The sequence below is a fragment of the Pristiophorus japonicus genome, chromosome 1, assembly GCF_044704955.1.
Source record: "Pristiophorus japonicus isolate sPriJap1 chromosome 1, sPriJap1.hap1, whole genome shotgun sequence".
NCBI classification, from domain to species: Eukaryota; Metazoa; Chordata; class Chondrichthyes; family Pristiophoridae; genus Pristiophorus; species Pristiophorus japonicus.
In genome coordinates, this window is record NC_091977.1 from 221,065,682 (window position 1) to 221,079,049 (window position 13,368).

The 13,368-nt window shown below is 41.1% G+C and overlaps 1 protein-coding gene across 7 annotated transcripts in view; it reads right to left on the reverse strand.

Moving 5' to 3' along the window:
• The window catches only part of LOC139268435 (coiled-coil domain-containing protein 171-like), a 413,113-nt gene that overhangs the window by 188,694 nt on the left and 211,051 nt on the right, over positions 1-13,368 (reverse strand). For all 7 annotated transcript variants that reach the window (XM_070886604.1, XM_070886612.1, XM_070886596.1 and 4 more), the window contains exon 17: positions 11,320-11,436. In XM_070886604.1, coding sequence (XP_070742705.1) covers positions 11,320-11,436 — 117 coding nt within the window. The remainder of the gene's footprint in view (positions 1-11,319; positions 11,437-13,368) is intronic.

Sequence of the window (13,368 nt, forward strand, 5' to 3'; positions counted from 1 at the left end):
ACACATTTTACAATTTGTACAGTGCGCTCTGCTGCACCATTTGAAGCAGGATGGTATGGTGGAACCTTGGTATGTTTCACACCATTTTTGCTCGTCAATTGTGCAAATTCTTCTGAACAGAAAAGTGGTCCATTATCCGAAACAGTCTCTTCAGGGAGGCCAAATGAAAAAAATAATTTTTACAAAATGTCCAATATTTCCACATTGGAAACACCTCAACCCACTTCGAATGGCTATCAATCACAATGAACAATTGTTGTCCTTCTAACTCAGCAAAATCAATATGTAGCCTTTGCCACACCCTGGGAGGCCATTTCCATGGCTGTAATGGTACTATGGTGGTTGCTTGCTTACCGATTGACATGTCGTACACTGACTCACAATGTACTCCATATCTTTATCAAGACCTGGCCACCATAAATAACTGCGTGCAAAACTCTTGGTCAAGCACATTCCCAGGTGCTGGTCATGGAGGTCTCCCAATAATTTGGACCTGAATTTATTGGGTATAACCACTATTGCACCCCACATAATACAATCTTTATTGACTGATAATTCATTCCTACGAATGAAGAATGGATGTGTATCTTTGTCTGTTACCTGGTTTGGCCATCCATTTGCAATGTACTCATACACCTTTGATATCACTGGGTCACGTTTGGTTGCTCTACCAATCTCTTCAGCTGTAACTGGCAGTTCATCAATGAAAAATAAAACACTTCTTCCCTATCGGGTGTAACTTGTGATGGGGAAGGCAATCTAGACATTGCATCAGCATTACTGTGATCAGCTGATCGTCTGTATTCAATATCATATGTATATGCTGACAAAATCAAAGCCCATCTCTGCATTCGGGCTGCAACTAATGTTGGAACTGGGGACTTTGGATGGAGGATTGCTGTTAGGGGCTTATGGTCCGCAACGATGGTAAACTTTCGACCATACAAGTATTTGTGAAATTTCTTGACCCTAAAAATTAAGGCCAAAGCTTCCCTTTCAATTTGCGCATAATTACTCTCACTGGCACTGAGAGTGCGTGAAGCAAAAGCAATTGGTCTCTCCTCCCCACTACGTGATACATGAGAGATCACTGCCCCAACTCCATACGGAGAGGCATCACATGCTAGCTTAATCTCCTTCGATATGTCATAGTGAACTAACATGGTGCTCTCTACCAATGTGCTTTTACACTCCTTGAATGCTGTATCGCATTCTTTTGACCACTTCCTATGGACCTGCTTTTTCAAAAGTTCATTCAGTGGATGTAATAATGTAGCCAAATTTGGTAGGAACTTCCCATAATAGTTGAAAAGATCCAAGAATGAACGGTTCAGTGACATTCCTGGGAGTGGGTGCATTTCTAATTGCATCCAATTTTTCCATGGTTGGATGCAAACCATCTTTGTCTACTCTGTACCCTAAGTACTCCACTGAGTTTTTAAATAACTCACACTTACGAGCAGACACTCGTACTCTGTGCTTCTCTAGCCATTTGATGACTTCATTCAATATGTTATTATGAATTTGCCTATTTGGTGCTGAAATTAGTATGTCATCCAGATAACCTACTACCCCTTCAATACCTTGCAAAATCTGGTTCATCACCCCTTGGAATATGGCAGGGGAGGAAGACACTCCAAACAGTAGCCTATTAAATTGATATACGCCTAAATGAGTATTTATAGTCAAACATGACTTGGACTCCTCATCTAGTTCAAGCTGTAAGTAGGCATTCGTAAGATCCAGTTTTGAGAAGATCTGACCACCTGTCAGTGTTGTGAACAAATCTTCTATATTCAGCAATGTATTGGGGACATTACCCTCTAGAACCTGGTTTATGGTTACTTTATAATCACCACACAATCTTACCTTACCATTGGACTTAGATACAACAACAATGGGTGTAGCCCAATTACATCGATCTATCTTACAAATCATGTTCTCAGTCTCTAGTCTTTTGAGTTCTTGCTCAACTTTCTCCTCGAGTGCATAGGGTACGGAACGTGGCTTGTAGTAAACCGATCTAGCGTCCTTTTGTACCCTGACACACGCCTTGAAGCCTTGGATCGGACTGCCTGTTTCGCAGAACACCTTCGGATATTTCTTGATAACCTCATCCGTTGATGAAAATCTCGCTTCCACACAGAAAATCTTACTCCAATCCAGCTTCAGTGAGCTCAGCCAATTTCTTCCTAGTAAGACAAGTTCTGAAATTGATCTTTATATTTCACCGGTACGGTGAGACGACCTACCACAGAAATTTTCTCTCCCGAGTAGCCTCACAGCTCTATCTTGGATTTCTCCAGTTGGAAATCACGCAATTTGTCGCGGTACAGCGACTCCGGTACTACACTCACGGATGCACCCGTGTCAATTTCCATTGGTATCATGAATCCTGCAACATCTATGTGGATTTTGATGCTTTCCAAATCGCTGTCCGTTAACCTCGTGCTCCTGATGACATGTAACTCTAACATCTCCTCGTCCTGTTGTTGTTCTTCCATGCTATGTAGTCGCTTGGGATTTCTACTCATTGCTTTGAACGCTGGACTCATAGCTTTGAAAGCTGGTTTACCATTCAGTCGGCATGCCTTCACAAGATGCCCAGTCTTTCTGCAGAAGAAACACTCTGCCTTCACGTATGGACAACTTTGAGCAATGTGTTGTCCCAGGCACCTACATCACGACATTGATGCTCTGTTTGAATTTCCAGTTTCTGAGACTTTGGGCCCCCACCGTCTTTTACCTTGAACGTGCAGGTGATTTACCTCGGTTGACTGACGACCGTAATCATTACTTAATTCTCGGGAATATTGTTCGACCATGCCCATCAACTCGCTGTCTGACAAACAATCTCAAAAGTCAAGTCATCCGCTGTCAATAACTTCCTTCTGATCGCATCATTTTTCACCCCACAAACAAAACGATCCCGTAATGCTCGGTTTTGAAAGTTTCCAAAATTACAGTGCATCGATAGCTTTTTTAATGCTACAGTGTAATCACTGATACTTTCATCAGTTTTTTGATTCCGAATCCCGAAACGATAGCTTTCAGCAATTTCTAACGGTTTGGGGTTATAGTGCTGCTCCAGCTTCGTTAAAATCTCTTTAAGCGTTGTGTCCTTTGGCTCGTCAGGCACAAGCAGATTTACAAGGGTTTCGTATAATGTCGGACCTGCCTCCGATAAGAAGATCGCTTCCTTACGTTCCAACACAGCCCGGTTCTGGACTGCATTGTCTGGACCTTCGATTATATTATTTGCAGTGAAATACATTTCTAGCCGATCCACATATGCTTTAAAACGTTCCCGGTCGTGTCTATATTCCCCCAAATGTCCGATTACACCTGCCATTGTAATCTCTAGCTGTTCACACTGTGTGCTGCAATTTACCTCGGATTTTGTAGCTTTTTTTCCCAAAGACAGAAACTTCCAAAGTCTCTCTGTCGGCTGGCTGAATCCTTCATCAACAAAATTTAAGCTTTAAATCATCCCAAAAATCCCATCTCGCCGCCAAATATGATATATTCATAGAGCACAAGCACACATAGCTTCCTACATAGCAGGCAGCTCTCTCGGAAGCCTCCAGAAATCTGCCCGGTTCTGTTTAATGATTAGCTCTGCAATTGCAGTACACAATAATCACCAATGCATCCACTATTTCTAGGGCCACTCTGGGATGCAGATTATCAGGCCCTGGGGATTTATCGGCCTTCATTTCCCATCAATTTCCCTAACACAATTTCCTGACTAATAAGGATTTCCTTCAGTTCCTGCTTCTCGCTAGACCCTTGGTCCCCTAGTATTTCTGGAAGGTTATTTATGTCTTCCTTCGTGAAGACAGAACCAAAGTATTTGTTCAATTGGTCTGTCATTTCTTTGTTCCCCATTATAAATTCATCTGATTCTGACTGCAAGGGACCTACGTTTGTCTTCACTAATCTTTTTCTCTTCACATATCTATAGAAGCTTTTGCAGTCAGTTTTTATGTTCCCAGCAAGCTTCCTCTCATACTCTATTTTCCCCCTCCTAATTAAACCCTTTGTCCTCCTCTGCTGAAGTCTAAATTTCTCCCAGTCCTCAGGTTTGCTGCTTTTTCTGGCCAATTTATATGCCTCTTCCTTGGATTTAACACTATCCCTAGTTTCCCTTGTTCGTCACGGTTGAGCCACCTTCCCCATTTTATTTTTACTCCAGACAGGGATGTACAATAAAGTCTGAATTGGATCTCAAGGATAGTGGTAATGTGGAACTCTGCCTTGCAAACAGGCACTTTAGAAAGGGAAGAAACAGTAGGGGCACACGCGGAATGTTTTGAGATTAAAATTATAGTTTCACTAGCCTTTGTGAAGCTTGGAAGCGGCTTTGATGAGGCGGTATGAATGAAAACTGTGCGAGTTGATGCGCACAAGAGATGTGCCTGCAGATAAATGTATCTTTGTAGTAGAAAGGGGGATGATGTAGACAGTACTATTTGTGCAGTGGGCAGAGGCAATAGTTAAGAGAAGACCTCTTTATGGTGACCCTGGAGGAGGGAGGCTCCCAAGGGCAGCAGTGGAATCAGGCAGATGAGCAACAGCAACATAAAAAAGGTATAGAGCACAACCCGTTGCCAGCTGCGAAACACTTTCCTGCCAATCTGCTACGGGAGGGAGAAATGTTTGAAGGCAACCTGCATTCAGGGAGACTGTTGCATCAATCACTGTTTGACAAGACTTTTACACAACTCTGCAAATGTGCCCCTGATGAATGATCCAATGGTTATTTTCACAATATAGTTGCCTGATGAGCAGCATGCTCTGCCAAATCTGACTCTACTACCATACATTCCTACCGTACAGACACTAATACACTCCTGAGGGATATAAATCTAACACTACATTGGAAATAAGGTGCAACCATTTTATTTATCAACCATCTTTGTGTACATGTGTAATTAATGTTTGCTGCACAGTGCTTGCCTTTGGTGACAGTATATGGTACTGTATTGTGTCCTACCTATTCTTGTACTCCTAAGTGCAACCTCAGAGGCAGGACTAAGTGTAGTTGCAGCCTCGAGCTCCACAACGGGGACATCAGGACACAGCTGCTTTTTTCAACTGAGTCACAAGGTCACCCTGGAACTACTGCGAGCAATTTGGCCCTCGTACTGGCTGGCTTTTCCTGTTCATTACCTACCACTTCCTATGTTCTCTCAGGGAGCCAACTGGGTTATGTAGTTGTGCATCACCCCGATAGGTACATGTTTCTTCCTGCCATGCCCCTGCTGCTGGGTGACCCTTGAGAATCACAACTTTTGGCCTCCATATAGTAGGATGAAGCCCACCATAAAGGTTCTCACAATCCAGTCCCCTAGCCTCTCCAAGCCAGGAGTGAGAGCCTCACTTAAATTGAAGCCCCAGATCTAGGAAGGATTTAGAAGGATAGACTGATAAGAGTGAGATGAACTAGGATGGGAGAAGGCTTGGTGTGCAGCATAAACAATGGCACATACCAGTTGGGCATAATGTCGTATTTCTGTACCGTAAATTCTATGTATTGGCTAAAAAGTGTAGTCACAGCCAATGTTCCCGCTAAGCTGTGCACTCGTGGCCACACACCAAGGTCCCGTGCAGACTGCTCACCAGCTTTTGCATTTTAAATACCGCACATGCACAGATATTTAAAGCGACCATGGTTTAAAAGAAACAGGCCACGCAGAACAAAGTGCAGATTATAAGGAACACTGGTCACAGCGTTCATGAACGAAACAGCATCTGATCTTTCACCCTGTGCTATATTGCTCACAGGTGGCCTGAGAGTTTCTTTAACATCCGCTCCCGCAACCAAGACATGGGAAGCAGCACTTAATCTGCTCACCATCTCTTTCCATGCTTACTCACATTCACCTCCACTGGAGGGCTCTCCTCTGGACCAAAGGCTGCTAACCTCCTGTGTTAAATCTCTTCAAACAACACAATGCTTGCTCATCAAGCACTGAAGTTCTCTCAATCAAGTACCAGTTGATTCAGCCCACTTGTCCTTGGGCAACTTGCCTTCCTGTTGGTCCACACAGCCAGAACAAACATCAAAGTTTTCATGAAGTGACAGCTTTTTAAGAGCTGCTGTTCTCCTGATTTTCCATCCCCCTTTCATTTATCATGTTCCCTGTGCTCATGAAAAAAGGGGCAGGGACACGTACTAATCAATAAAACAAGCTGATCTTGTTGAATCCAGCAAGGTCATCCCACTACCCATGTGAGACAGTGTGTTCACACAACAATCCTGGTTCTATTTTTGCCAAGCTTTCAGAATTGCTCTTATCATCTTTGTCACTCCGAAGCTCCATTACCAAAACTGACAATACAGGATATTAACAGGATCAGACTGAAATGGAGAGCAAACTACAGTAGGGTCAAAAAAGAGGGAAAGGTCTACAATGAAGTTCCTGCACAAGAGGGAGGACTGATCTCCCAAGATTAGATCTGTTGAACTGATAAATCTAGCCAGAATCTATGGGGATTATTCCAGGTTGCAGATTTACAGATGGCATCAATTGGCACTTGATTGAGAGGACCTCAATGCTACCCATAAGTTTCCTGTCTGAAAGGTAATAGCGGAACATGATATTCATCCATTTAGCTATGTACTGTTTAGCTAATGGTTTTCTGAGGGTCTCATAAACATAGAAAATAAGTGCAGGAGTAGGCCATTTGGCCCTTCGAGCCTGCACCGCCATTCAATAAGATCATGGCTGATCATTCCTTCAGTACCCCTTTCCTGCTTTTTCTCCATACCCCTTGATCCCCTTAGCCGTAAGGGCCATATCTAACTCCCTCTTGAGGCTAATGGAGATGAACAATTATCATGAATTGTAGAACTGCCCATTATGATCAATATAAAATTTTAGGATTCCCTAGTCAGAGAGATAGTCAATCCATCATTCCTGTGTGGATTTCTGGGAAGATGAATTAAGTGTCCATTTCCTATCCTAAATGAAAGCGAGAAACATTTAGGATGGATTTTGAGAACTATTCATTCAGCGTAGGAAACATGGTAATCCCACAGTCGAGTGTTACTACTACTAAAAGGGCAGTTTTCCAAGAGGAACTTTGATATTGCACGCAACAGTGCCTCAAAAGAACAGCTCTTCACGTTTTCAAAATTAATTCAAGACCTCTATTTAGGGTCAACATAGGTCTAGGTAGATGCAAGTTTCAGATCACCTTCGGAAGTCAGAATAGATTCTTCAGTAATATGAACCCTAACAGAACTAGGTTCCAGTCCCAGCTCAAACAAACTGAAGATAACATAATGTAAAGTTAGCAATACCAGATTGAGTTAACAGATCGAGTACTATCTGACACAGGTATTTCTGATTTTTATTATATGCTTTGATTGTGAATACTCTGCAGAAGTTAATAACATTCTCAATTACTAAAGCAGGTCTTCTCAATAACCAGGGGATCAAGAGGAAAGTGCCTAGATCTGGCTTTGAAAATTGACCCTGCAATTGGGACAGCAGAACTCTTTTGTTGGATAGGTGAAGGCAATTCTGAATCAGGGAAAGAATGTTGGAAAACCACAAACCACATCATACATAGTGCATAAGTGGTTATTAATATCAGGGTCATCCTGTCTGCTTGGGTTTAACATGGAATTAGGAGAGGTGGGAAAGTAATTGTAGAAATATTTGCATCCATGATGATAGGCCATTGCTCCCCATCCTGACTTTGTTTTAGATGAAAATTAAGGAACCGACTTGTTTCCCAAAAAATTAATTTGTTGAAGCTATGGACATTGAGGTGGTCTAAAAGCACAAAGTCAAATTTTGTACTCTTGATCTGTCAGACAGAATGATCTTTTTATATTTATTAGACGATTATTACCACTTCTCTTAAATTCTGGTCTTTACGGATACAGTGGGGAAAACCCAAGGCAGGGTTGGAAATTATGAATGTCATGATTCAAAAATGGGCACAAGATGCAGAAATCAAGTCCATCAGGCATTGGAAATGGACTTTAACAGACTACAGTGTTTAAAATCTTTGGCAGGACTAAATGCAGCCATTCTACAAGTTGTAAAGTGTGATAGCATATACCTTGTGTTTGTCTTCCCACTCTTTTTTTGAAATAACACTTGGCTGCAAGATAGATTTTCTACTAAGTCAGAAACCTTAAGTAACTACATCAGGTATTGAGAACTCAATAATGGAGCTGGGGAGAAATGAGCTGATGATCAGGCATTCTGGCTACTTTTTATAGAGCGAGGCAATGACATATCAACATGCGCATCCCTGACATGACCTTCTTCAGTGTCACATACATTATTCCCCATGAACAATTAGACAAGGAACAGATTCCTGCAGTGTGTGCAGAATGCTGAATGAAGAACCAGCACTATTCAGGGCAGATGTTTTCTGTGAACTCTGCTCAAGATACCACTGTAACCTTTTTTCATCTATGCCCCTTCTAAATTTGCCTGAGGAAGTACCATGCTAGCACTTTGCAGCACATGCCAGCACTCACTCAGTCCTTCACAAGCACCAGCTCAGAGGTAGCAACTGTGGGAAAATTAGGTAATGAGCTAGAGGAGTGGGCACTGAGTGATATATGCACAGCACAAGTGAGCAGGAGGAGTTTCTGATGGCACGAGAAAGAAATCACTACTGGCTGGAGAATCAGATTCAGTGATCCCTGGAACAGCCTGGGAAACAGCATCTCATGAGTCCTGCTTTTAAAAGAAAGATGCTTCCAGATAATGAAACATCAGTTCCAAACAATGTGTTGCAGTTGGAAGAGTTAACTCGCAACATATGCAGTACACTAAAAGACAACTTCACAACTCTGCCATACATGATAGAGCAAATGGCAGTTCCAGGAGCATCTGCAATGAGGCTCCATGACAGAGGCCCAAGGGCATTCTGTGCATTTCCAAGCATCCTCAGACTGTGGCCGTAGAGGCCTGGGATAATAGGTTGGATACTATTTCCATTCTGTTTCCTACTCTCTTCAAGGGAATGACGCTAGGTTGCAGACAAGAATCACATGGCTTCACTAATCTCATCAGGACCATTAGGTCTGTTTTCCAACAATTCAGTGGCCATTCAGCCTCACAACCCCAAGAGATGTCTGCACTCCTCAAATTCTGCCTTCTTGAGCATCCCTGATTATAACTGTTCAGCCATCGGTGGCCATGTCTTCAGCTGACTGGGCCTTAAGCTCTGGAACTCCCTCCCTAAACCTCTCCACCTCTCTTTCCTCCTTTAAGATGCTCCTTAAAATCTATCTCTTTGGCCAAGCTTTTGGTCATCTGCCGTAATTTCTTCTTATGTGGCTCGCTGTCAAATTTATTTGTTTTGTCTTATAACACTACTGTGAAGCGCCGTTGAACGTTTTACTACATTAAAGGCACTATATAAATAAAAGTTGTTGTTGATCTTCCAAGGTTCATCTCGACTTGCCTTTCAGGGTCAAAGAATGGGGACACAGTGGGCTACCTTAGAATGAAAGCATCATGATTACTGTCAGGGAAGTGAGCGCTGACTTACATAATGTAACATTTATGGTTACTAATAAATTGCAGACAGGGAGTTGAATCCTTTCCTACTGATGTAGGTAGTGGCGGTGAACAAGGGAACATGTGAGTGCCATCTGATTCTCTGGACTTTTGGGAATCCTGCCATTCTAAAATTGCAGTGCCTCCTCATGTTGCTTTAGGAGATTGCTTGCTCTAACAAACAATGTACATGTGACTGCTCGATGCATCTGTGCACAGCTGATTGGCTAATGTTAGTTATGTTCCTCAGGGCAGCCTGCAATGACCCTGTTACTGAACAGTTAAGGGAAGTTATGACTGGGGGTGCTGTGTTTGTGGCGGAGGTGGGCTGTGGGTCAGGTTGCAGCAAGTGGCATAACTCAGTCAAAGTTTCCTTTGTAAAGCGAAGCCTGCACAAGCATGGCTCATCAGACAATGTAGGTATGTGTTATTTAGCTGATATAATCTGGTGTTGGGGTAACAGTGCACCTCCAGTGCTGCCTGATCAACATGGCATCCATCCATTGCTCCGGAAAATCTAGGCCATATCTCTGCAAATGGGTCCATATGAGTGAATATCAAATTATGTTTTAATGCTTTGTGGTTTTAACACCATTTTGAAACAATATGCCTGGTGACTGACTCGCATACTGAAGTGCAAGATTCAAATATCATACAGTAATAGTGAAGCTACAATTGTCCAGAGATGTGTTAAGTGTTTTTAAAGTTCAACACAAACAGTAAGTTTCAATGAAAAAAGAAGTGTGTAGCAAAAATCCATTCTATCCCTTCCTGCATCCCCCACACCCACCACCTACTTAACTCCAAGTTCTCCAGTTGGCAGGAGCTAGGGTTAAGCAGCAGAGGCCATTGGCAATTATACACAAAACAGAGTTTGATATTCATTCAAAAAATGGTTTAAAATTTTTTAAAACAAAGGATTGTGACTGTTGTGTACCGCTGCAGCTTCAAGTCAGACATAGTTAATTGACTTACACTATGTTTGGAGTTTGTAGCAGACATTTTTAAAACTGAAAGCTCAGAATTTCTCCACTTTTCATAATATACACAATTCTGCAAAATACATGTCTTCAGATTGCTACCATAAATGACTTAAAGTGGAATCAGCCAATTGCAAAGGTCCACTATTATTCAGTCTGTACTGAAGTAAAATTAAGCAATCATTTCCATTCATCAGCAATGTAGAAGGCAATTGATGGCTCTTGGGTTGACTAAATGCTAAGGGGACAAGCATTTAATCATAATGCAGAAGTAGCTTATTGCTGAGAACATGCAAGGTAACTTGAAGGTATCACTTAATGCTACATTAAGGATATTGAACTTTATATACCGTCAAAGAAGCTGTATGCCAGATTATGAGATCATCATGTCAGTGTACTGTGACTGACCTGCAGTTCGTTGGTGCATATTTGCATACTGACAGCACCAAATAATCAGTCACATGATGTATTTTCAATGTTGCAATTGGTTTATTATACAGTATAACAGTATAATAAATGAAAAACATCTTAAAGAGCAGTAAATGTTTGCACCTTATTAAAAATTCTAGCCAGCAATGTATTCTAAAAATCTATTATTAATGCTTTTATAAGTTCTCAATATTGTTAGAAAATAAAGTTTGCAGTGCATGGCATCAGTCTTTTATGATCATAAAATACACTGCTAATTTGGTAAGTTTACAAAAGGTTGCATTTTCAATAAGGTTGAACATTCATGTGTTTTTTTTAATGTTAAATAAATTGACGAGGGGGGGGGGGGAAACATTTAATTTTTCCACACTTACATGTTTTCGTGATAACATCCTGTAAGTCAGCCATAGAATCAACTACTGCAGCCAAAAGGTCAGAACTTGAAAACCATCCAAATGCCTGGGTAAAGTGGTTCTGCTCTCTTTCCTGTCCTAACAAAAATGTGACAAAGTAAAATAACAGTACATGTAGTGGCAGCCAAAGGCACAGAATAATCTGCATGTGTACAAATATATAAAATAGCTATATTAAAGCATTTTATGAGATTTTGTTGATCATTTCTGTGTGAACTCCTGTAGCAGAAAACGTTTAATTTCTATTGTGGAACTTTTTTTGCCTTACACCACAAAGGAATTTGATTAGTGTTTATAGTACACTTTGAACAAGTGGAATTGTTTTTGCTTTCTTGGACATGCTGTTAAGTATTGCTTCAGTCCTCACCATGTGTCAACTTGCCTTTTTCGAGCAACCTGCTCACAAAATAATTTTCAGAATTAAAAGCTCAATTTCACGAGAACAGATTTCTAAAAGTAAATCACTTTAAAATAAGTACTGAGCAGAACAGAGCACGAGAAAACTAGACCCAGGTTTAAATGATCTTGGTTGTGAAAAGCCAACATCCGATGTGCAGGATACAGCCAAAGTTAACATGACAAGGTGAATCAAGCAACAGTATCCCGGTCATGTCAAGCTTGGATTTCAAAAGTCTGGAATATCTGAGAAAGGGAAGATTGAAAGAAGCGAGGAGTTCCATAGTTTTGAGGTCCCGGGAAAGAACGAGGTAAGAGTTAGAGACGGTGTGACGAATTTTGAAATCAAAATAGCGAAGATGTAGGGGCAAGGAAGAGGATGTAGAATGGCATATTTGGAGCTTAGGAGAACAGCTGAAAATATTTAGACAATCATCACATAGAAACAGAGACTGATTGGAGGCTGGAGACAAGAGTGGCCTATCAAGGACCAATCTTCATTTTGCATCCCCTCTAGAAAGTGGCACTACCAGACCCTCTTTACAAAGCGGAAGGTCTACTGTAGTATTCCAGTCTTGGACTGACTCAAACTTTATAGAGTTAAAGAGCTATTAAGGGGAAAGAGTGTATGGCACAAAAAAGGAATCTGAGCTTCTTGAAAGTAGCTTCAGCAATGTAGCAGATCTGGGTATTTTATTTGACATCAGAGGAAATAGTAAGATGAAACATGATAAAATACTAAGAGTGGATGGATGCATCAAAAATAAACGGTAGTAACAGCTGATTTGACTTGTGAGCAACCAAACATTTTGAAAAATTAAAAGAAATAGATTTTCACTGCATTAGTGAAATGATTGAAGAGATCAAGATTTAGTGAATACAACCCAGATGAAGATGAAAGCATCCGCTCTCTCGTGCCTGCAAAGATTGGGCTGTTTCAACACTTTCCAAAATAGAATGAGTTTACGGTACAAAACTATCCATTATGTGGTACTAAATTAAGACAACAGGAGAGCTCGAGAAGAAAATTAATCTGTCACACTGATTTTCTGAGATTAGGCTTATGGTTTGTTATTGTTTTGAATTCCCTTAGATATCCTTTTGGATACAGTAGTTGTGGTTACTCCCACTTACGCCCATACTGTCCAGTATTAAGTTAAATAAGTCATGCTAAACTTTTATAAATCACTGGTTAGGCTGAGCACCATACTTTAATAAGCATGTCAATGTCTTAGGGAGTGTGCAGAGGAAATTGACCAGAATTATATCAGGGATGGGGGACTTCAGTTATGTGGAGACCGGAGAAGCTGGGATTACTCTCCTTTGAGCAGAGAAGGTTAAAGGGAGATTTAATAGAAATGCTCAAAATTATGAGGGATTTTGATAGAGTAAATAGAATAATCTGTTTCCACCAGCAGGAGGCGAGAAGCAAGATTGAGCAAAGTAAGAAAAATTGTCTTAGATTGTTACTCTATTAATTGCTGTATGTTGATAACCAGAGGATTTAAGGTAATTGGCTAAAAGAATCAGAGGGAAAGTGAGGAAATCTTTTTTTTAATGTTTTAAACACAGCGTGTTATGATCTGGAATACTTTGCCTGAAAGGATCGTGGAA